Here is a 23,027-nt window from a genome sequence, read left to right on the forward strand (position 1 = left end):
TTTTCTAGACATCAGTAGTCCATATACTTTTTTACTGATGCAAGATTTTACATTTTCAAACAATAATATGCAGGTCATAAACTTTCGAGACATTTAATTGTAGGTCGTGTTCTTAACGTCCGGTGGCAAATATAACAAGCATTTTAAAGAAAAAAATTATAACTTGATTTCAAAATTTTTGAAAGTTAAGAATAGATAGGAACCATTTACTTTTTTTTTTGCTTTTCGAGCAATATTGTTTTCAGTATAATCCCAAATGTACAGCGTAGGATTTGTTATCATTTAGCTTATGTAAAATGTATGATGGAAATAAAATTACCAACCCTTCTTACTGTATTTTGACCTCTGTATGTCTTTTATGTGCATCGATGGTTGTTGTCTCGTTGAAGTTAACCTCACATCCTTATATTCATATATCCTATACAAGTTCAATATACATAAATTCTTGGCTTTCCTTATGATTACATGATACGTTACGTTAACATAATCGATTCGAAAAACAACTGCTACAGATTACGCAGATCTACGTCTTCTCCTTTCTGTACTGATATGGGCAAAATACATCATTTTAAAACATAATTAATCTAGGATTGAGCTAATATTCATTTATTCTCACATAAACAAACGCATACATACTAACAATAAATAATAAAACAAAAAACATAAATCACCAGTAAACAATACAGCGGACCATACAACCACATTACAAAAAAAAAAAAAAAAAAAAAAATTCAACCAGAATGAACACACTGAAATGTATCGCCTTATTTATTGATCATGATTGAATGTTATGCTAAAAATCTCGAAGATCAAGTTTTACTACAGATTTAGCATAAACTAAACATTTTCAATGATGAATTAAAACGAGGTCATGGTCAGCCAGATGGAAATTTACACCTTTGCAATTATTCCATGCACCAAATAGAGTTCAGTTAAGATATCTGAAAATACAACTAAATCACGAAAACATAAAGATGACCAATGAACCATGCAAAGGATATCAAGGTCAGACGAGCCCTGACAGACGGACATGCACATCTTAAAATCATTCTATACATCAAATACAGTCGATTTGTTTTCAAATTGAAGATGCTTATCTGATTTAATCTGGAAAACTTAACGTAAATATGCTTTAAATATAAGCAGCATCCAAGTCTTCTACCTTCTGAAACATAAATAAAATTGAGAATGGACACGGGGAATGTGTCAAAGAGACAACAACCCGACCAAAGAGCAGAAAACAGCCCAAGGCCACCATAAAGCATAACACAGTCATATAGTTGACATCACCGTTGCTGCAATCGCCAGATTAGCTTACCAAGATAAGTTTACAATCGTGGTTATATGGGATGATTACAATAAAACTTTCTATAAGTAAATGCAATAGTCATTCGAAAAAAGCACAGGTTTTTTTATTCAAATTTATTGGAAAATACACTAATTTTCACCCCAAAACACTTGATTGGTATAGCTTGATGCTTTACAGCTCTTTATTACGCCCTACCATCATTTAGCCATTTAGGTAAATTAAGTATATCAACAAAGATTGCAAAAATGATAGGAAATAAAATCACAATGAAGCCACCTATTCCAAGATACTGTGCAGATTTCCTGGAATCGTATGCAGACCTTTTATTGCCACTGTATAAAGTCGTGTCTTTCTTGTTGACATACATTGCATTCTTCAAAAGTACAAGTCTTTTGGCTAGTGTTGTCTCTGTCCAAAAAGTGTTATCTTTATGCAGACAATATGCACAAGCACATGAGAAATGCTTGCGTCTGACAGCTGCTGTGACTGTGGACGGTGAAGGAGTTGTCACATTTGACGTAGTATTCATTTCCGCTGTTTCAATCAAACAGTCTAAATATTGAAACACTGACATTAAGATAAGTTATTTGCAAATTAACATTCAATATAAACACGATATGTTCTTGTCTTTAAAGAAATAGCACTTTGTCAGGTCTTAGATGATAAATAAATTTTTTGTTTCTTGCTTTTTCTTGTTTGTTTTCTTTTTTCTTTCTCAAATATTTTTCTATTATTTTTGTAACGGATTTTGGTTTTATCTCTTTTAGTCTCATCTTTATTACATGATGCTAATTAGTTTATATACCTATTTGATTCTGGATTTCTTTGATCTTCTTTGAAGATGTATAAATTAAAAGGAAATGTGAGAAGCTGTATATATAATCTTGCATTCAGAGACTGATGATAAATAAATATTCCAAAACATTTAGGTTTTTTTATTATCATAGATTTCACTTTTTTCTTCAGACAAGCAATTTCCACCATCTCGTTTATAAATACATAACAAAGGGTTAATGGTGTGTTTAAACACCTTGATTCCATGATAAAGTATAACATAATATATTACGATTTGGTACTTAAAATACATGTACAGTACACACCATCTTCTTTCATTGAAGACTTTTGGTGTCTTTTGGTGTTCCGTCGAGTTTAACTTAAGAATTAGAGGTAAGAACAAAGACTGGTCGGCTCTAAGTCGGAATAATGTGTCCTGGTATGGTAACAAGAAATCATATTAAATGTTACCTGTTTAATTAATAAAACATTCTAAAAGTGCTAGATTATCAATTTCCTTTAATATGTCACATTTTCCATTTAAAAAATTCAAGGTACATTCGAATCTTCAGGTTTTGGATGCCAAACCATGTTAAAGAGAGGCGAAAGATAACAATGGACGTTGAAACTCATTAGTCGAAAATAAACTGGCAACACTATGGTTAAAAAACAAAAGAAAAAGACCAACAGACAAACAACACTACACAAAACACAACATACAAAAATAAAGACTGAGCAACACGAACCCCACCAAAAACTGGGGGTGATCTCATGTGCTCAGGAAGGGTAAACGGATCCTGCTCCACATTTGACATTTGTCGTGTTGCGCATGTAAGTACAAACATTGTGATAAGTATAATTCGATAGGTCACATTCGGGGAAAGGGTCGGGATTGTAATTACGTCAATTGTAACATATCCGTCGTCGTCTGTGAAACAGATATTCCATAACGTCCGTTAAATTTACAAGGGGTAATTTCAACTTCACTACTTGGAACTCTTTGTTTAATGGCTTCCTTGTGAGTAGCAACCTTAAATAAAGGAAATCATGATAGGAAATACAAGCCCTGTATCGTTAAAATAAAAGAAACTAAAATCAAACAGATTTAAGCAGAACAGCTATAATAATAACATAAGGTCAACTTTAACTGAAAGAATAATAACCTAAGCGGAAGAAGACAGTTTTTTTATAATTTTTAAATCTATAACATTTACAAGAATTGTTTTCCTTGAAAACAAATGCTAATACCTAAGAATTGGATGAAAGTTGAATTAAACCCTTGGGAAGAAAATTTCTTCAGAGATTTGTCACTGTTTGCCACCAACGGTATCCACTTTATCGTAGTAAACGTATAATATCGATTTCAGTGTGCTTTTATACATTTTGCTTGTGCAAAGCATGTTAATTGACATTTCAAGTAATTTATAACGTTTGAGAAGTACCTTATGTAGAGTTACCTAATATTTGTATTTTTTTGTATTCTTTTTTTTTCATTTATATTATTTTTATTCATTTAATACTATTACGATTATGCTAAATTCATTTGAGCATATGCTAAATTCAATTAAGCATATGCTGAATTATTCAGCATTTACAGAAATATTGACGCGAATTCATGGTCATGAATATTGAATTAAAATGAATTCAGCATATGCTAAAATGAATTTAGCATTTCTGTTATTCAATGTTTATTTATTTTGTGTTATATCTCATCTTACTATTTTTAATATGTACCACCTTTGATAAGTATTTAGTATGACGAAAAAAAATTTCACTTCTGTACTCGTACTATGAATAACAAACTTATTTTGTAAAAAATGTTTCTGTACTCCTAACAACAAAATTATTATATTTAAATTTACCTGTGTACGTTACTTTATTTAACGCCATTTTGTCCTAGGTTAAAGTTGTCTTTTTGACATTGAAACATCTTTTTTATTTATATTGTGTCATAGATCAAACTTATTCGTTCAGTGTATATTTACTTGTTTTTGTGTATTGTCTTTTTGATCGAGTTAAGCCATTTCAATTGATATTTTATTGTGTGTCTTTTTATGTTGTAATGTTATACCACTGTTTCAGGTTAGGGTGAAGTTTGGCGCCTGTTAAAACGTTTAAACCCGCTGCATTTCTATGCACCTGTCCTAAGTTCGTTTTTTTTATATAGATTAGACCGTAGGTTTTCCTGTTTGAATTGTTTTACACTAGTCTTTTTGGGGCCCTTTATAGCTTGCTGTTCGGTGTGAGCCAAGGCTCCGTGATGAAGGCCGTACTTTGACCTATACTTGTTTACTTTTTACACATTGTGACTTGGATGGATAGTTGTCTCATTGGCACTCATAACACATCTTCTTATTTATATTTAGCGTATGCTAAAATAAATAAAGCATATGCTAAAATCAATAATTATGACCTTGATTCCGCGCCATACACAAATTCCGCCAAAGTTGTAGAGGAGAGGATCGGACCTTTACCTTTAGCTAGGGAAAATGACTTTCCCTCCGACGCAAATTTGAGATCTCCTGATCACACCTAACTACATCTCAACCAATCGACTATCAAATCACGGATTGAATTCTTGAAATTTTTTTTGTTAAAAATTGGATAAGTGAAAAGAGTTTTTACAGTGTACAGTAGTACTTATAACATTGTTTCGTTTGGTTTTGATGTGTAATCTTTTTCCCACCCGAAAATATATCATGTCTCTATCACACTAGGATATATACGCTCAATTTAATTGGCCTATTTCAATTGGCTGCTCGTATTGTTATAGATTCGATTTAGTCAGCGTTTCAATTGAAGTTACGTAACAACAAAATAAACCACGTACAAAATTTTGTTACCATTACTTATATACATTAAACAACTCGAGAGAATTGGATATAATTTTATATCAATTCTCAAATCATACAAAATTTCCAAAAAATAGTTCGACCTCACCAATGATTCAGGTGTCTGTCCCAAGTCAATGCTTTTGATATTAAATGGTTCACATAACCTATGATACAAAATTTGGTTGCACAATAAATTTTACATCGGTTTGTTGGGTGCGACGAACATCTGATATCCGAAATATAATGCATTATAGACAATACTCGAGGGATTCTATTGGTTGAGGGTTGATATGGTGTATGAAATTAAAAAGCCATATCATATACACTTTGGCCCGATTTGTTGGTGTTACATCTTACAAAGTCTATCCGAATTTATTGTTAAGAATTCCGCTCAAGCCGGTGGTAGGGGCCGTCTTAAACTTGCAGTGAGGTGAGAGTTTTTTTTGCTCTGTGTTGAAAGCCTCAATGTGACTTTGAGATGAAGAACAGCAATACAAGTGCTGTTCCTTTGCCTTTTTTGTGTGTGTGTTTTGTTTTTTTTTTTGCTGTGCATGTACTGATTTTGTGTCATTGATGGATACCCCATATCCTTTGTTTTCTATAAGATGTTTAAACGTGGCGTGACGTTAACGGGGGTTTGATAAAGCCTTTGCAATTGTGATTTGTATAGATTAAAATTACATGGCATTTTTCATATCAGACCCATTATTGGCCCTAGGTCTTTCGGCTCTTGGGCTGATATCATGAAGGAGGGCCGATGAAGTTTCAGATATGAAAAATGACATGTTATGATTTTTTTTTTATCATATACTTCAGCAGAAAACATACAGACAAGAACTATTTTAAAACTTTGAAAAAATGAATTTATTTGTTTAACATTTTTCATTATATATTTTCCTATTTCCTAATACGAAAGTTATATCACACGGCTAAGACAATGTTCAGATTTTATGAATAAATATATGTACAATTTACAGTTTTATCAAGGGGTACAATTTTACCATTTTTTATAAGTATATGATAAGTATCGATATCATCACGGATTGCTGAAACAGCACGATTGCCATTGAGTGTGTTGCACATTCAACTTTAAATGTATTTGCTACTTTTGGCCCGAGAACACAGTTATTTAGCAGTGCATTTCTTTTGGACAATAAATTCAAATTCAAAAAATCGCACCTCCTCTATCTCGAAAAGATTTCTACAGTGCAGTGTACTACTTTTGGGACAAATAATATCAAAATTATAGAAAGGTCTACCAGCTCTAACTCAAAATATGGACAATTCTATGCTAAGGGGGTCTATAATTCAGTATGCCAGCTTCAGACATACTAATTTTTGACCTTTATGAACTGGACCAAATCATTACTTTACATAAAAATTCAGCGCCAAAATTTATTTAACATGTAATTTCATCCCCTTACTTAATATTTCATGTATAAAATATAAAGAAATAAATTTGGAAAGTGTATGAAAAAAATTGTGTAAGTTATACACTGTCCACACTAGGGACTATATTTGTACGAAAATCAAAGGACGATAACTGTGTCTTCGGACCTTAGGGTAAATAATGATAGATATATTCAATTTGTAATCTCACCTTGCTTGTTGACACCATCGACTTTACTTCAAATTACATCTGACATGAAATCATAGTTTCTCGGTTCAAAAACGGTTATATTTGATGCTGGATAAAATCGACGATACCTGGAATATCCCTTTATTATGTAAACAGAATCCTGGTAATTTTCTATCTTGACGAAACAGTCAACTGAAATCAAATTGGACTGAAATTATACTTTTGTATAAACGTTTAGTACAACTTATCCCGTATTATGCATTACAAACACTTACTTTCTGTATTTAAGTCCTTGCATGAAAAACGATATTCAATAATAATAATAGATAGTAACAAAATAAGGAAAATTAGGAATTGTAGTTCATCGACCTTCATATACATCCAACATGTCATGGCTTAAAATTAGCTCTTTGATAGATACTTTGCGGGTTTTTTTTTCAGCTTTTCAATTCTTATTTCAGATATCAAGGTTTCCAAATACGTTTCTCTAAATTCGTATCTTTTTTCACATATCCCATCCGATTGTGAAAAAATTGTTCTCCTCACTAGTAAAATTTCTGTTTTCGGCAAATTATTGGTCGAAACTTATGACGTCAAATTTTTGGTTTCTTCAGAATTTCCTATTGTGACGTCATGAAAAAAGACGACCATGCCTGATGACGTCACAAATAAAGAACACAAGTTTCTGCAAATCTTTGAAAAGGAAGGATAAAAATCATTAGAGAAACAGATTCCACCACTATAACTCGTGTATTACGATATTCTCCACTCTCAACAATTACATTTTACTTATTTAAAAAAATCGGCAAACCTCGCCCTTTAAATATGAAAATTTAACTGTCTCGAGTGGAGAAATATCGTAACACACTTGTTGCAGTGGTGGAATCTATATGTAATACATAGAACGATAGCAGAAATTACCAAAGATATGTGTGTGTACAACAGAAAACACAAACCACCATCACTCGGTTCAAGTGATAAAATGGACGTACAAGCAAGAACAAATAACAACGACCAACTTTTAACTGTTACATAAATTATGATCTAGTTATCATGAATTTGTACAGGCATAGCATGTGGAGGCTTGAGGTTAAACCTAGCTGTTTCATCTTCGCACACAAACTCACCCATTTTTTTAAAACCATACCTGGACTATTCTTATATACATTGAAAGCAAGGCAAGGACTCATCAAGGACTTTCAAAAGAATTCAAGTATGGTGTGCACACTATCTAAAATATTTGAAGTTATTTTGATAACTGATTCAAGAAGATTTTTTCCCCCGAGTGATTGGAAGCTGCACACTGATATCTAGGTGGATGATTCTGTTGACGACTTAATTGGCTTCAAACTACGAACAGTGGTAACGTCCTCTTTGCTACGCTACGTACAAAACAACGTCACCGCTGTTTCGGAGTTTGAATTGGCATTTGAAGAGAAAACGCCGAAATAAAAGCTACGGCCTAGATTCCGAGCCATACCCTTATCGACATGATTCCGAAATCGATTAAGAAAAAAATATCGCAATGCACATGTTTCGGGTACTAGCATCATTAAGTCATGCTAAATTACTGAAATCTTCGAAATTTTAGCATTTTGTTTAATTTTTAGACGGTTTCCGTCTGAAATGGAAGTGGCCGCATTTGTGTTCATTCTTAATATTTAAATGTAAGTTGTATTTGATGATAATACATAACATATATAAAGGTTGAGAATGAACACGGATGCGGCCACTTTCATTTTTGACAAAAACCATCTGAAAAGTGACATATTATGGCATATTTGACAGATTTTTCATATTTAAGCTTAAATTTGAGCATCATTAATGACTAAATCAGTTCAAATCTTTCACCTAAAGTAATTGAATCGACTGAGGTAGACACTTAAGTGTTTAAATAGTGTCCAAAATCTTTCATCAGATGAACCTGGATTTTGAGGCCAAAATCGGCCCTTACCGGACCTACTCCTTTAGATCAAGGATCGATCCAGTTCAAAGCTGTGTGACCATTTTCACTTTATCAAGCTTTATAAGATAACTGATAAAAGGGTTTCTTGAATTAATTTTCTGAATGAAAAGTGTAAGTGTTAAACTGAAGTTAATGTACAGATCAAAACTTTGTTAATATGATGGTAAATATTTATCAAATGCAATCCACCTCGTTGAGAAGAGGGTCAGTTTGATTCATCAAATTTTGTGTACAGTATCAACATGAAGAAAATGTTTGTAAATAAAATAAGATTTGTTCAGGAGAAAATATTTCTATAGAAGCTGCAATAATGCAACAATTCATTTTGTTCATTGCACTTTAACATTGAAGGTGAATACATAAGAAGATCGTGATATTATATTAGCAATAACAATAATAAATTTGTATTTGAATTACTTACCAATTCCAAAACAGCATAAAACAAAAAGAGGAACTAGTATGTTCATTGTGGATCTCTGAAGTCGATTTATGCTTATGGTGATTATTATATGCATAAACACAATAACTGCGTTTTAAATAACTTGTAATTATACACTGATTACCAATAAAAACGCAACACCAACATACAACTTTATATTAAGGCAAGTTCTGACAGTCTAACTTCATTGAAAATTGATAGGAAAATGGTGTGCTTCGTATCAAAATAAAAATTTGGGAAGCGGCGAAGTGCCTGACGTAAAAAAAATGAAAATGTTTGCATGGTTGCATCTTTCAAACATATTTTCACATTTTATTGCCAAGTATAGAAGCATTTGTCTTTCATTTCCAATTCAAATAAAAGTAAATCATTTCTGGACTAAATTCGGTCTTTAATAAACCTCTTGTCATAAAATTGTTTATCATGTATTTATTTTCAATTTGACCGAAGCTTCCTTGACGATTTTTTTTAATCTGAATGTGAAGTCCAAGTCTTGATTTTGAAAAAAAAACATGTAATAAAGTGAAGCACTTATCCAGGAATTGCATACTTTGGAATGAGACGTACACAACTTTATCTAATGTGTTCGCTATTTAAGGTGTACATTTGTGTACGTAACATTGTCATGGTAATTTGAGTTTCTTAAGTACCGTCATCAGAAGCATTTGAGATTTAAAAAATGAAGAAAAATAAAAACAAGTAACGAAAACAAGATATATCAAATGTTGTGAAAAATTACTAAACGATAGGTGAATCTTAGAAAGTCAAATTTAGTTTATTACATGGATCTTGTTTTGCAATTTTATTTATAGTTACTCAGTATACATGTACTACCCTCCTCTACTATTTGTTGTTTACGGAAACGGATATATCAACAAACAGGGGTCTCCCGTTTCCTGAGATCTTGTTGCGTGAACCCCTGAGGGTTCACGCATATTTATTAGTTAGAAATAAAGTCTATGGAGGAATATTCGGAAGCTAAATTATTGTTCATTCGAAACACCTATTCATCTTATCTGTATTAGCTTCCTGCAATTAAGAGCACCTCCATACGGTGTATCTAAGATATTTAAAACATGGCAATAAAGAATTTTCACAGATCGCTAATTCACTTATCTGATATATGATAATAAACAATCTATAGATCCTTTTCAAACATCTATACTATTAAACGAGAAGATCTCATTTTGTGTGTCGCTTCTCTTCCTTCCACAATAAACTTATCATTATTCCTCTGTGTCCTATAGGTACCATGCATACTAGTCGCATTTGTCATCCATTCTTATGATTATTCAGTTTGGGTTATTTTGGGAGAAAAACGAAAATAAAAGCGTCCGGATATTGTTTCCGTAATCAGACCGACTTTTAAGTCATACAAGACTTCCGGTTTTAAACTTGCACATAATTTTCATAAGTACTCGGGGTCAGGACAATTACTTTCGCGTTTATCTGCATGTATACTATGATTATACTACTATAATATATAGAGACTCTCTATATAACATAGCAGTGATCGCCGTTGAAAAGAAACTTGGAATTGATAGGAAATATCAAATACACTTTATTTATAATATACGTATGTTCATAGTATACAGAAACAAGAAATTAATGGAATCTAACAGAAAAAAAAAAACAAAAACAAAAACGGACTTTGGAAAAAAGGGAGAGGGCTTACAAAATTGTCCTGTCTCCAAGTACCTATGACTTCTGATACCTTTTCTGAAATTCTTCAGACATAAAATCTTTTACAAAAATTCATCCTACAACAGTTTACATACTTTCAACTAAGCTCTAAATGCCCGCGATTTCGCGGGTGTGTTCTAGTGTATATTTATTGTAAAGCTACATTTTATGCATTGCAAGGGTTTACTGACTTGGGCAAAGTTGACAGTTGTACCCTTTGATAAACAAGTGAAAGTTAAATGGTCAAGATTTAATTATAACGACCTATGGTATCAAACATCTGTGTCTAGATATTCACAGAGAGATATTTTAAAATAGTGCTGTGGTTTCTACATAATGAGTTATAGCTACATGTATAGTGGGCTTTTTGGATTTGATTTGTAACAATAAAATCATTATGCACACTTGTCATTTTGACAAATCAGATAAAAAAAATCTGTTTCAAATGAAAATAAAACAAGTAAAATAAAGACTGTTCGTTAATATACATTTTTACAACTTTTACTGTTTCCTTTTTACAGTATTCTCTATCAATTAGGTTATCTTGTAAGTTAATTAAATGTTTATTTAATTCATTGATGTCACTATTATTTCAGTGACCGCTGCAGAAAGTCTTGACTTGTTCAAGATTTTACTGCATGCACATTAAATTTCAAGTCGCATGTTTTTATTTGCACCATGTATAAATGTTATGTACAGCACAAATTATTTCCTTTCTGTTAAAATCATTTTTGGACTTGTTAAGTATGCAAGCGCACACCAAATAGTGACAGACAGTCAACCAAATGACGGTGGTCACTTAGTGGTAGAAGTAGAAATTTCTTATATTATTCACACAATGTAATGCTCTTAAATTTATGTGTATTTTGGATGTGCACTAGTGATTGGTAAACATTGATACGTTTCTGTGTATTTAATATATGTGACTTAACATCAAGAATTCCATTATTATGGAATCGTTCACTTTTGTACACTTCGGTATCTAAATAGAGGGTCGTAAAAGGGAGGGTCTGAACACGGAAACACGTGAAATAACAAATCGCAAAAACGTTGCACGGAGAAAAAAAAAACTCTGGAAAAACGAAGCCAAGGAATAAAATCGTAAATATTAAGGAAAAAAGTACCAACAGTTATTAAGCAGCCGTTCTTGGAGATCATGCAGTCATTATAAATGGACATGGCGACCCTGCATGTGGTCACCTTTTAGCGTCCGTTAGTTGCATCCGATTTATCATAGTAATAAATAGGCTATTAATAAATATCTTGGGACCAGTTAATTAGTTTATAATTTAAAACAATATTTGGGCTGCCTTTGAATTAGTCCCGGTTTACTTTTTAATCAAATGCGGGACAAGCACGAGAAAATAAGAGTACCGACACGAAACACGGAAAATAATTAAGGGAAAAAACGAAGCACGCACATCGAACCAAACACGAGAAAACGAGAAATAAAACGTCGATACGGAAACACGTGAAATAAAAAGGCCGAAAACGTTGCACGAAAATAACCCTTTACCACCCTCTAAATAGGCCATACTAGATGTCGACACCTCATATTAGAACTTAAGTAGATGGTCAATTTCGTTTGCAAGGTTAAAGAAATCTTCAACTTGCTCTAATTTGCCTGTGAAGACCATAAAACCGTCATCCCTATTGATAGTGTAATTTGATGTTTTCTCTCCATTGGAACTTATCAAAGATTTTAATGAGTACAAATTAATAAGCCTGGTTGGTACGCTCCTATAATGTGTTTGTATAACAGTCCATTAAACTCAAATTCATTGTTTCTAAGAATTAATTTAACAAATGCAGTTAAATCTATTTTGTTGAGAATTTTTAAAGTATATTCTCCTGTGTGTCAATAAATTCTAATGCATTGATAACAATTTCTTATAAATTGTCAATGATCATATTTGTCTACATTGACGTACATCATAGGCAATAAAAATGCATACTTTTTTTACCTCGTGTGACTCTATTTTATTAATGAAATTTTTTGTATCTTGAATGTAAAAGTTATGCCTCTTCAATAATTGGATGTTGGATGTGTACTAATTGATAATTTAGTCTTAAATGCATGATTTTTTTAATTAGTTGTTAGTGGCTTTGAACTAGCTGTCAGTAACTTCGAGTACTCTCGGATCTGTGCTTAGTGTCTATTTGTTGTTGGGATATACAAGTACCCGGCCACGTCCACTCTGTGTAGTATTTCTGTTTGTATCCATCTGATAAGTTAAGCCTTTTTCAACTGATTTTTATAGTTCGTTCTTATGTTGTACTGTTACACCACTGTCCCAGGTTAGGGGGAGGGTTGGGATCCCGCTAACATGTATAACCCCGCCACATTCTGTATGTATGTGCCTGTCCCAAGTCAGGAGCCTGTAATTCAGTGGTTGTCGTTTGTTGGTGTGTTCCATATTTGTTTTTCGTTCATTTTTTGTACATAAATTAGGCCGTTAGTTTTCTCGTATGAATTGTTTTACATTTGTCATTTCGGGGCCTTTTATAGCTGACTATGCGGTATGGGCTTTGCTCATTGTTGAAGGCCGTACGGTGACCTATAGTTGTTAATTTCTGTGTCATTTGGTCTCTTGTGGAGAGTTGTCTCATTGGCAATCATACCACATCTTCTTTTTTATATTTATAATTAGATCAAGTAAGTATCTCTCGCGGGAGAGTTACACTTATTGATAATTGGTCGGTAACGAACATTAATGTGTCCTGCTAGCTGACCAGTTCGCAATGCCTCATTACTTATTTCTAGATTAATTTAATGAATTTTTGGAAGAAGGTACATGTGTCCTCCATGTTTTGAATTATTATTATTCTTTAAGAAATTATACGTCTGGGAATCTTTTTATTTTCTCTCCTTGCTTTAAATTTAACACTTCTCTCAACATGCAAAAATTGTAATGATTTATAATAAAAAGAAAACAGTTGAATTAATAATTAGAATAAAAAAATTTTAAGGTTCACGTATTGTCTTTTTTTTTAAAAAAAGCAACTTGTTTTTACGTTTACTAATTTGATATTGTATAGGGCAAGTCAGAATTTTTATTCGCATCAAATGAAAATTCAGCCCGATGAACAAAACTGATTACACAAATCAAGCATTCGTAGAAGATAAAGGTTCCCTGCTATTTACTTTTTGACAATTAGATTTACACACATGGGACATACGATCGTGTTATTGGTCGCTGTGCAAAGACGTTATTTCACAAATTCACTTCGTTCTTTATTTTATATGTTAACATAGGAGCTTTTAAGTTAGATTTTTGTATCAGTTTTAGTATTAAAAATGCAAGGATTGGTATATATAGCGTAAAGTCGGTTTCCAAAGTTACTGTGACATCACCATTTTGAGGTAGATTTGAATAAGATGTGTATTATAGAATTGTAAAAAATGTGTAGACAACCAAAGCCTGTCTACACATGCAAAATCATTAAAAAAGGCCTGTCTAAACCCTTGAAAATACATTCCTTTTTCTCATTTAATACAGACTAATAATGACTCCAAAGTTACAAAAAAACAAATGGGGGCTCCTATATACTTTATTCTAAGTTTCTTAATCTTGAATTAGGAAATTATTAAGAGACTAAGGTTCAAACTCTATTATGCAAAGTTGATTTTGGATGAAGTATCTATGTTTTTAATGTCACATTTTTTTGTATAGCTCCTAAAGTTTCTAAACGTATTTAAACACACCTTGCTTTTCAAATGTTAAAATTTGAACGCTCCTGGTAAAGGTCTATCCAGAAATGCGCCTTGAACGCACGAAACTTAAAAAGTGTTATTTTCATATACAGACACGGTTTCCCGGTATACCGTTGGAGCCTTGGTTGTCGAGTAGTGTTAGTTGTCGACCTACAGTGACACTAGCCAGTCAAAAATGAGGTTGTGAGTTCGAACCAAGCTGGTCGCAAGGTGCGTTCGACTCCGATCTTGATTGACAAAGGACTGCTTGTTTTACTGCCGAAGGTCTCTGGGCACTCTTCCACTAAAATACAGGCCGCAATGATTTATCCAAGTGTGCAGAAAGTGGCGTTAAACACCAATAATCAATCCGTAATAGAATTAATTAACAAATTTCGTATATGAAGAATACTGGTATTTATTATTGTTTAATTGATAAAAAGTATCCCATCATGAACATGACAACAGTCAATAACATTATCTAGACTTGCAGCATCGTTCTTCGTATTATATTGTAATACTGAAATATAAAATATATTTAGAAATTAAAAATTGACTCTTGATATGAAAGTTATAAAACAAAAACTTAAGGTTTATGACCCCTTCTGTAGGCCTGTATATTACAAAATTTTCAAAGTGCTACAATATCAAAATAGTAAAAATACAAAATAAAAATGACGTGCCATTTTTATACCAAAGGGAAAAGTTGTTCAAAGCAATACTGTTAAATATTTCATTGCATTTAAGGTTCATCGAAAGGAATTGATAAATATGGCCGTGATTACACCACAAAAACGACTATGAGTACAGGCAAACTGATGCATCTAGGAAGGTGTTAAGACATGGCTGCCCATAAGGTGTTAAGACATGGCTGACCATAGATATAATTATACAAGTAAGATGTAAGTTTATGTTTCAGAAAATCTTCTAGAAAAAGGTCAATAATTATCGTCACAAGTGTGTTATTTTGTTAGAGGGGTATTCTCAAGGTACGTGAAACATGTTTTATTGTAAAGATAAATCAATTACCGGCAGACTGATGTGTGTTTATTTGTGAGAAATGCAAGGAAATATTAGAAAATATCGGTTGAACTGAACACATAGAAAATTTTCGTTAGCTACCTTGTGATTTTTCGTACAAGTGTGGATAGTAAACCCCCATTGACAGAATAGGTGCCTGTGCTTGTTTTAACCAATATCTTTATTTATATACTTCTTTTAGGGATATTATTGCTAGCCCCGCATGCAGCAATCATTTATCTACATGTATTAAGCACCGGATTGTCAAATATGGGAGTACAAGGGGAAAGACTGCGGATTTGTTTTTTTGATAAAATTTCCATAGGTTCAGCATTGAAACAATAAAAGGGTTCATTATCCTAAAGACGATCATTCGCATACATCCATATCTTCTCAATTCAGTGTTAATTATGGATGTAACCACTAGTCTGTCAATACTGAGGTTGTGAGTTCGAACCCCGCTTGTGGCAGGGTGTGTTCGACTGCAAATGTTATTGAGTTTTTCCAATGACATCCACGAAATAGCCTAAAGTAATGAAAGTGGCCTTAAACACCGACAATCAGCCTAGACCAGGTCTTCGTCTTGTCGGATCTTTAGTTTTTTTTGTGTAGATGCTTTAGACTGTTGTCTTTCTTTTCAGCAGTTTTCCTTTTGACCACGGTATTGTCAAGTTATCTTCGACTTATGTTTTCTTATAGACCTAAATAATCTTCTTCGGTTTTGACATTGCTCATTTATCAGGAAACACTAGGCTAGCTAGAACAGATTGTAACATATATTAATTCAGACTCGAATGACTTCGGTTAGGCTTGCCTAATTGTTAACATTAGAATAGACGTCTGACAGTAAAAATTTGTCGTTCAGAATGTAAAGAACCATAGGTAATGTTATTGTTCATGTTCCAAAACGAAAATAACGTCACGCCATTGGTTGAAGTTACTTTTTCTAGAACGATTAAGTCAATCACAATGTTTTGGTGTTTACTTTTGAAAATATTACCCAGAATGCATTAGATTCTAAAACAACGTTAACACATACAGTATTGTCAGTAAACAAAAATGCAAGTACGGCAATAGGATTGAAATTTTTGTTGTACTTGTAAAATGTGACCAAATGACCTGAAATATATAAAATTTAGGATGACAACAGAAATGAAAACGACAGCAACATACAAATAACAGTAAAAACACATGCTATTAATGTTTTTCCGTTTTATTTTTTAGTAAATGATATTATTATAGGAAAAAGAAAGGAACATCAATAGTGTTAATAAAGCACTATGATATTAAGATTAAATGCTTGCTTGGAAACTTAACACTTTCCCATTGATGTACCATACCAGGCCAAACTACAGGTAACTAAAGACTTGACGTATATTATTTCAATGCAGAGAAACATACGAAACTGTTAGACTGGTTCCCTGTCTTTCAAACAAGTGAGAGGTTTAGCGCTATAAAACCAGGTTCAATTCACCATTTTCTACATTTGAAAATGCCTATACCAAGTCAGGAATATGACAGTTGTTGTCCATTCGTTTGATGTGTTTTATAGTTTGATTTTGCCGTTTGATTGGGGACTTTCCGTTTTGCATTTTCCTCGGAGTTCAGTATTTTTGTGATTTTACTTTTTATCTGTTTGGCTGTGACAATCAAGGGTGTCTAAGATACCCGAATGTTGTAAGGGAGAGAACCAGCCTAACAAAACTGTGTAGACTTGCCTTAACCTACAAATTAGGTAATTAATTTTCGTCACAAAAGTACCCGTCTCTATGATTGAACAACACCAGTATTATAATGACAATTAATGACAATTCATATATTTTTAAGCTTTTCAAAATGGTATAAGTATGACAAAACCAAATGTTAATTAGAATTTCTACAGTTGGAATAAATCTCTTTTTGTGTGTTAGATTTATTCAAAATTTTATGATATTCATATCCCTGCTGAAATGTTTTTTTTTTAAATACTATGAATAATTGTTTACGTATCTACCGACTGTGAATAATGATTTCATATTTTTGATTGTGTAATAATTGTTGCACATTTTTGACATTTCAATTATCGTATCATCACATTTTTCCCAAAAAATCAATAAAATAAATTTTTATTTATTTAAATTGACAAAGTTTAAAGTTGGGAATGACAACATTGCATACCTTTCTTTACTTCATTTTCAGATATAGTTCTTTCCTGGTCATCTTCGGCGGTAAAGATGTCATAATCCTTTGGTTCAAAATAAAACGATGGAGGTGCTTTCTGGAAACCAGAGGGACCTTTGGCTATGTATACAGAATTTTCGTAATTATTTACCCTGATGAAACATTCAGCTGTAAATGGAATAAAGGTCAAAGTTATACAAACTAATTGAAAGTTCGTGTCTTCTGCTCGCTAGGAAAACTCGATGATCCTCGTACTAGAGAAAGATCATAATTCGCAATGGTTTAAAATTTCAGAAGTACATTATTTTCTTTAAGTAAGGACTGCAAATAGAAAAAGTTTCAATTAATCTGTTTTGACAATTTTGCTTTTTCTCATCGTTGAAGGCCGTACGGTGAACTATCATTGCTTATACCTACGTCATTTGAACTTCAGTGGATAATTGTCTAATTGACCTTCATACAAATGTACCACATCTCCTTATTTTTGTAAAAATAACGCAATATTCCTCGTAATATTAATGTATTCTGTATTACATTTGTACGTTTCAGTGATGTAATACAGAATACATTAATATTATTCTGTATTCTGTATTACATCACTGAAACGTACAAATGTAATACAGAATACATTAATATTCTGTATTCTGTATTACATTTGTACGTTTCAGTGATGTTTTTAAACTTACCCGTTACAAGGAAAGTAGAAAATAAGAACACTTGTACAGCCATAATCACCATTGTTTATTATCGAGTTTAATATGTTAATATTCAACATTATCATAATTATTATAGATTGAAGTTAATCTATTTGCCCTAAATACATGTTTGATATAACGAATAATTAAAAAAATGTATTTACTAAGGCGAGTCTCATTACAGTGAATTTGCATTTGTAACTTAGGAAATGAGATATAGGCCTAGCTAACGTATTTGTTTTAAAATAATACGTTAGTGCTGTGAACGATTCCGAGGAAAATCAAAAGCACCTCTGACTTCGTTTTTGAGGTCTAAATTATACAAGTGTGTGTGATGTATGAAAAATAATACAATTTTACAGCGTGACGCTGTCATTACGCAATGAGTATTCTTTCCTTTTGATACATATATAAGATAAGAAGATGTGATATGATTGCCAATGAGACTACTCTCCATCAGAGATCAAACGACGTAGAAAGTGAGCAGCTATAGGTCATCGTTTAAAAATGAAAAAAAAAAAAAATTAAAACGACAGGTTTAGAGAAATGGCGCTTCATCGAGCGTGATGAAATATTTCTCTGCTTGAGATAGCTACATTCTTAAATCTAAAACACAAATCTTTCCTGGTGTTTTAATATTTAAAATGCTGTTTTTTTTTCATTAGTCCGAGGCAGTTAAACTACATAAATTACATACAAAATTTTATAAAAGTCAGAAACCGTATATTATACTTAGCCGTACAAGATTTTGCAGTAGTATTTTTTCCTAACCATCCTGATCTAGTAACACAGAAGTTTACAGATTACTCAACTATTTGTTAACAAGTTCTCCATTTGAAAATATTCTTGTAGCATATAAAGAGATTACCAAAATAAGTATGTTGAATATCATAGACTTGAATCATCTTATAAACTACGAAAAGCGGATCACTGGTTTGGCAGTTTTTGCCTGAAATTTAATGGTAGATGTATGAGGACAAGATACCGTCATCTAAACATCTAGCTCCTAAATAGCAGAAATGTCCATTCAACCCGAATAAAAGCGTCATATGTTGTTATTTTGTAAAAAAAGGGGAAAAAAAGGAGGAGGCATATTAATTAATTTGAAAATAAAGATTTCTTACTAATCACGCCTGTGAAATATATATTATTCAGGATCTTCAAAGGAGATTTGGGCTCAAATATCCTGTCAGTGTTTAATGCCTAAATAACAATTATACAATACTTGATTACCCTGATTGCAAAATTGAATACCATATTAATCTCAACATTTAGTCACGTGAGATATGGGCACGTACTTTGTGTCAAGGTAACCAATCAAATTGTATGAATAGCCATTTTACTCCAGTGTATAATACACAACAACTGCATGTAACATAAAGACTAAAGACACAAAGTACCGATCTGAGATTACTTGCAGCTACTGAAATCTAGATCAAAGCCAATCAAAACTAATAAATACAGTGTTGCCATTTGATATAGATTCATGTGAGCCATCCAATCTATTTCGAGACTCTTGCTGGAATAAAACGGTTTAGTTTAGTAGTTCGGTCATAATTCGAGTCGTTTAATCTTTTTGGGTCGAGATAGAACTAACGTGGATTGAAATAAGATTTTAAGTGAAATGGTTGTTTAAAGCCAGAATTTTTATCATGCTTCTTAATAAATTACAGTGTCTTTCTAGTTACTGACAGGATATAGAAATATAATAAGCAAAATGGTAATTTTGTTTATTTCGTTACACAAGTAATAAAGCCATATTGATTACGAACCCTGTCTATTTCTCTTCTAAATGGGTTTTCAAAAGGAGTTCTATTGCATTTGGGGTTTCAAACTGTTGCATTCTATTATCAACATTGTTCCTTTTAGATAACTTTTTTTCCACTTTTCTCCGAAACACGGATAAATAAAATTAATGTATTATTGTTAAATGTATACCTTTTTTCCCGCCTCCGACCAGAATTGTAAATAAAGGTGGGGGTAACTTCTGTCCATGGTGTTCTTAATTAGGAGTTGCATTTTTTTTTTTTTTTTTTTTATTACGAAACACATGAATGAGGAGGGTTTGGCGCCAGAAAACATGTTTAACCCCGCCCCATTTTTTTGCGCTTATTTATATAGATTATTCTTATGGTGTGCCGTTACACCACTGTCCAAGGTTAGGGGAGGTTGGCGCCTTCAAACATGTTTAACTCCGCCAAAATTTGTATGTGCCTGTTCCAAAGAAGGGAACCTGTAATTCTGTGGTTGTTGTATGTTGCTGTAAATCTTATTTGTTTTTCGTTTATTGTCTTGTTCATTAATCAGGCCGTTAGTTTTCTCGTTTGAATTGTTTTACTTTTGTCATTTCGGGACCTTTTTATAGCTTACTATGTTGTATGGGGTTTGCTCACTGTTGAATGCCGTACGGTTACTTATAGTTGTAACTTCTACGTCATTTGGTCTCTGGTGGAGAGTTGTTTCATTGGCAATCAATTTCAATCATACCACATCTCCTTATTTTATACGAATATTCTCTTATATTTGTTTCTTATCAGCGTGATCTGATGAACAACAAAGCAAATTAGGAAATCACTTTAAAAACGTGTTTATACATTTACTTAACCTTGTACTCAATCAACTTTAAAAAATTTAACATTTTGACCGAATAAAATCATACCCTCAAAGGTCCAGAAATATTGTCAACTTCATCCTACCAGGCGCGAATCCAGGGTTTTGATAAGGGGTGTAATTCCACAAAAAAGATTATGTGTTAGTCGAGCGAAGCAAGGTGAAAAATGTATTTATGCTAAATTCACATAAATCGTGAGAAACATGAGATTTTGTTTTGGCCATCAAAAAAGGGGAACCTTTGGATCCGCCACTGCCTCCCCTCCCCGTGTCTCAAGTGTTACAGACTTGTTTGTTTATATATTCTATTTGAGACCATCTGTTTGTCTCAGATTGAATTAAAAATGTATGTCCATCTTGTCAGCTTGAATACTATTCAATTGTACACCCAATTAAGTGATCTATATCCATCGTCTCGCCTCGAAAAGTTTGAATACTAATGATGGTATACTCAATTAACGGACTTTCACTAATGTATGAGGAATGGGCATATCTCACTTAGATCCAATGTATGTAGTCTACACAATTTCTTAAACAAGCCTCGTATTTAAGAAAGAACTAACATTGAAAACTTTATTTTTTTTGAAACATTGCGCTAAATAAGAATGGATTTTTTGGCACACATGAAACACAACCATTTAGCGAAACGGAAATAACCGTTTGGCGAAAATAAAATACTATATTTATTTAAATAGGTACAAATGCAATGCTCTCCTTTAAAACTTTAGAATGATGTTTGGTTCAGGAAAAGGTGAGTCTTTTTTTTGTTAATTATTATAGATTTGTTTAGCAAAAGTGGGATTTCTGTGAAGTACTTTATGGATTTTTTTTTTGGTTGGTTGGGGGAGGGGGGTCTATTGAATCGTTAGGAAATTTTTTCATGCGCCTATTCTTTTCCTTAATTTTGTATGTATTTAAATTATTCACAGGGTTTATATGATTAAATTGATTCATAACAATATATTTTATATGTGGATGCTTACTTTATTATTAAATTTCACAATAACTGTTTATTCATTTTTAATCTATATGTTTTACTGAGCCTTCGCAAGTTTATTGGTGCCAGCTCAAGGTGCATCACCACTAGTAATTTATTATGAAGATTCTACAGATGCACCACTATCATCAGCAGCTGAATCACTTTCACTTCCACTTTCTTGTTCTATCTCTTCTTCCTCTTCCTCTTCATCCTCCTCTGCCTCTTCCTCTTCTTCCTCTTCCTCATCATCATCTCCTTCTCCTTCTTCTTCTTCTTCTTCTTCTTCCTTACTTTCGTCTTCTTCTTCACTGCTGCTGTCATCTTCTGAATATCAAAATTAATCATTAATACCTTCATGTTCTTCGAGATATAAAAATTGTTTGATATTGAGAGAAGTGAAAGATATTCAATTAAATGCACTTGTTAACTACCTTTCTAATTCTAGTATAAAAATATATATATATGTAAGGAAATAGACATGTGACGTACATGTATCACATAATTATCAATCTGTGTCGACAGGATAAGCATCTCCTGCCATGCAAACATCACCCAGCATGCTAATTTATAGTCAGTCAAACTGCCACAATCGGGGAATTGTTTTTATGACCCCGCAACAAAGTTGTCGGAGCCATATAGTTTTACCCTTATCCGTTATTCCGCAACGAACAGTTATACGAACTTTTTTTCTGAACGCCTTCACATATTGAGCTGACTTTTAGTATGCGAGTATACTATGATGCGTTACAGATCCTGTCTACGTTTGGTTCCGATCCGCTGATTTTTGCTGAAATTACGGGCTTTGGACTGAAAATTTCATGAAAATAACAGTTATACGGACTTTTTTTCTAAACGCCTTCACATATTGAGCTGATTTTTAGTATGTACGTCTACTTTTATGAGTTACAGATCGAGATTACCGTTGGTTCCGCTCCGCTGATTTTAGCCGAAATTACGGGCATTGGACTTTGAAAATTTCATAAAAATAGCAGTTATACAGACTTTTGTTTTATCTATAAACACACGACCAAAGGATAAAGAAATCAAATAATCACAAATTTATAATTCACCCGACATCTTTCCTGTGAGTTACAGAAACAATACAAACACTAAGACATCAGTATATTCGTCAGATAGCATGGAAGGAAATAATGTATGAACAAGGCGAATAATGTATGAACAAGGCAAATAATGTATGAACAAGGCAAATAATGTATGAACAAGGCAAATAATGTATGAACAAGGCAAATAATGCATGAACATGGCAAGTAATTTATGCACAAGG

General features: G+C 32.7%; 1 protein-coding gene across 2 annotated transcripts in view; it reads right to left on the reverse strand.

Annotated features, from left to right (window-relative positions):
- The window catches only part of LOC127738865 (histone H3.v1-like), a 136,868-nt gene that overhangs the window by 110,587 nt on the left and 3,254 nt on the right, over nucleotides 1-23,027 (reverse strand). The window contains exon 4 of one of the 2 annotated variants that reach the window (XM_052250320.1): nucleotides 21,727-22,066. The exons of the other annotated variant lie outside the window; for it this stretch is intronic. Within the exon in view, the coding sequence (XP_052106280.1) occupies nucleotides 21,858-22,066 (209 nt within the window). The 3' untranslated portion in view covers nucleotides 21,727-21,857. Of the gene's footprint in view, nucleotides 1-21,726; nucleotides 22,067-23,027 lie in introns of those variants that run through there. 2 annotated transcript variants of the gene reach the window in all.

Source organism: Mytilus californianus, unplaced genomic scaffold (assembly GCF_021869535.1).
Source record: "Mytilus californianus isolate M0D057914Y unplaced genomic scaffold, xbMytCali1.0.p SCAF_4, whole genome shotgun sequence".
Classification (NCBI taxonomy): domain Eukaryota; kingdom Metazoa; phylum Mollusca; class Bivalvia; order Mytilida; family Mytilidae; genus Mytilus; species Mytilus californianus.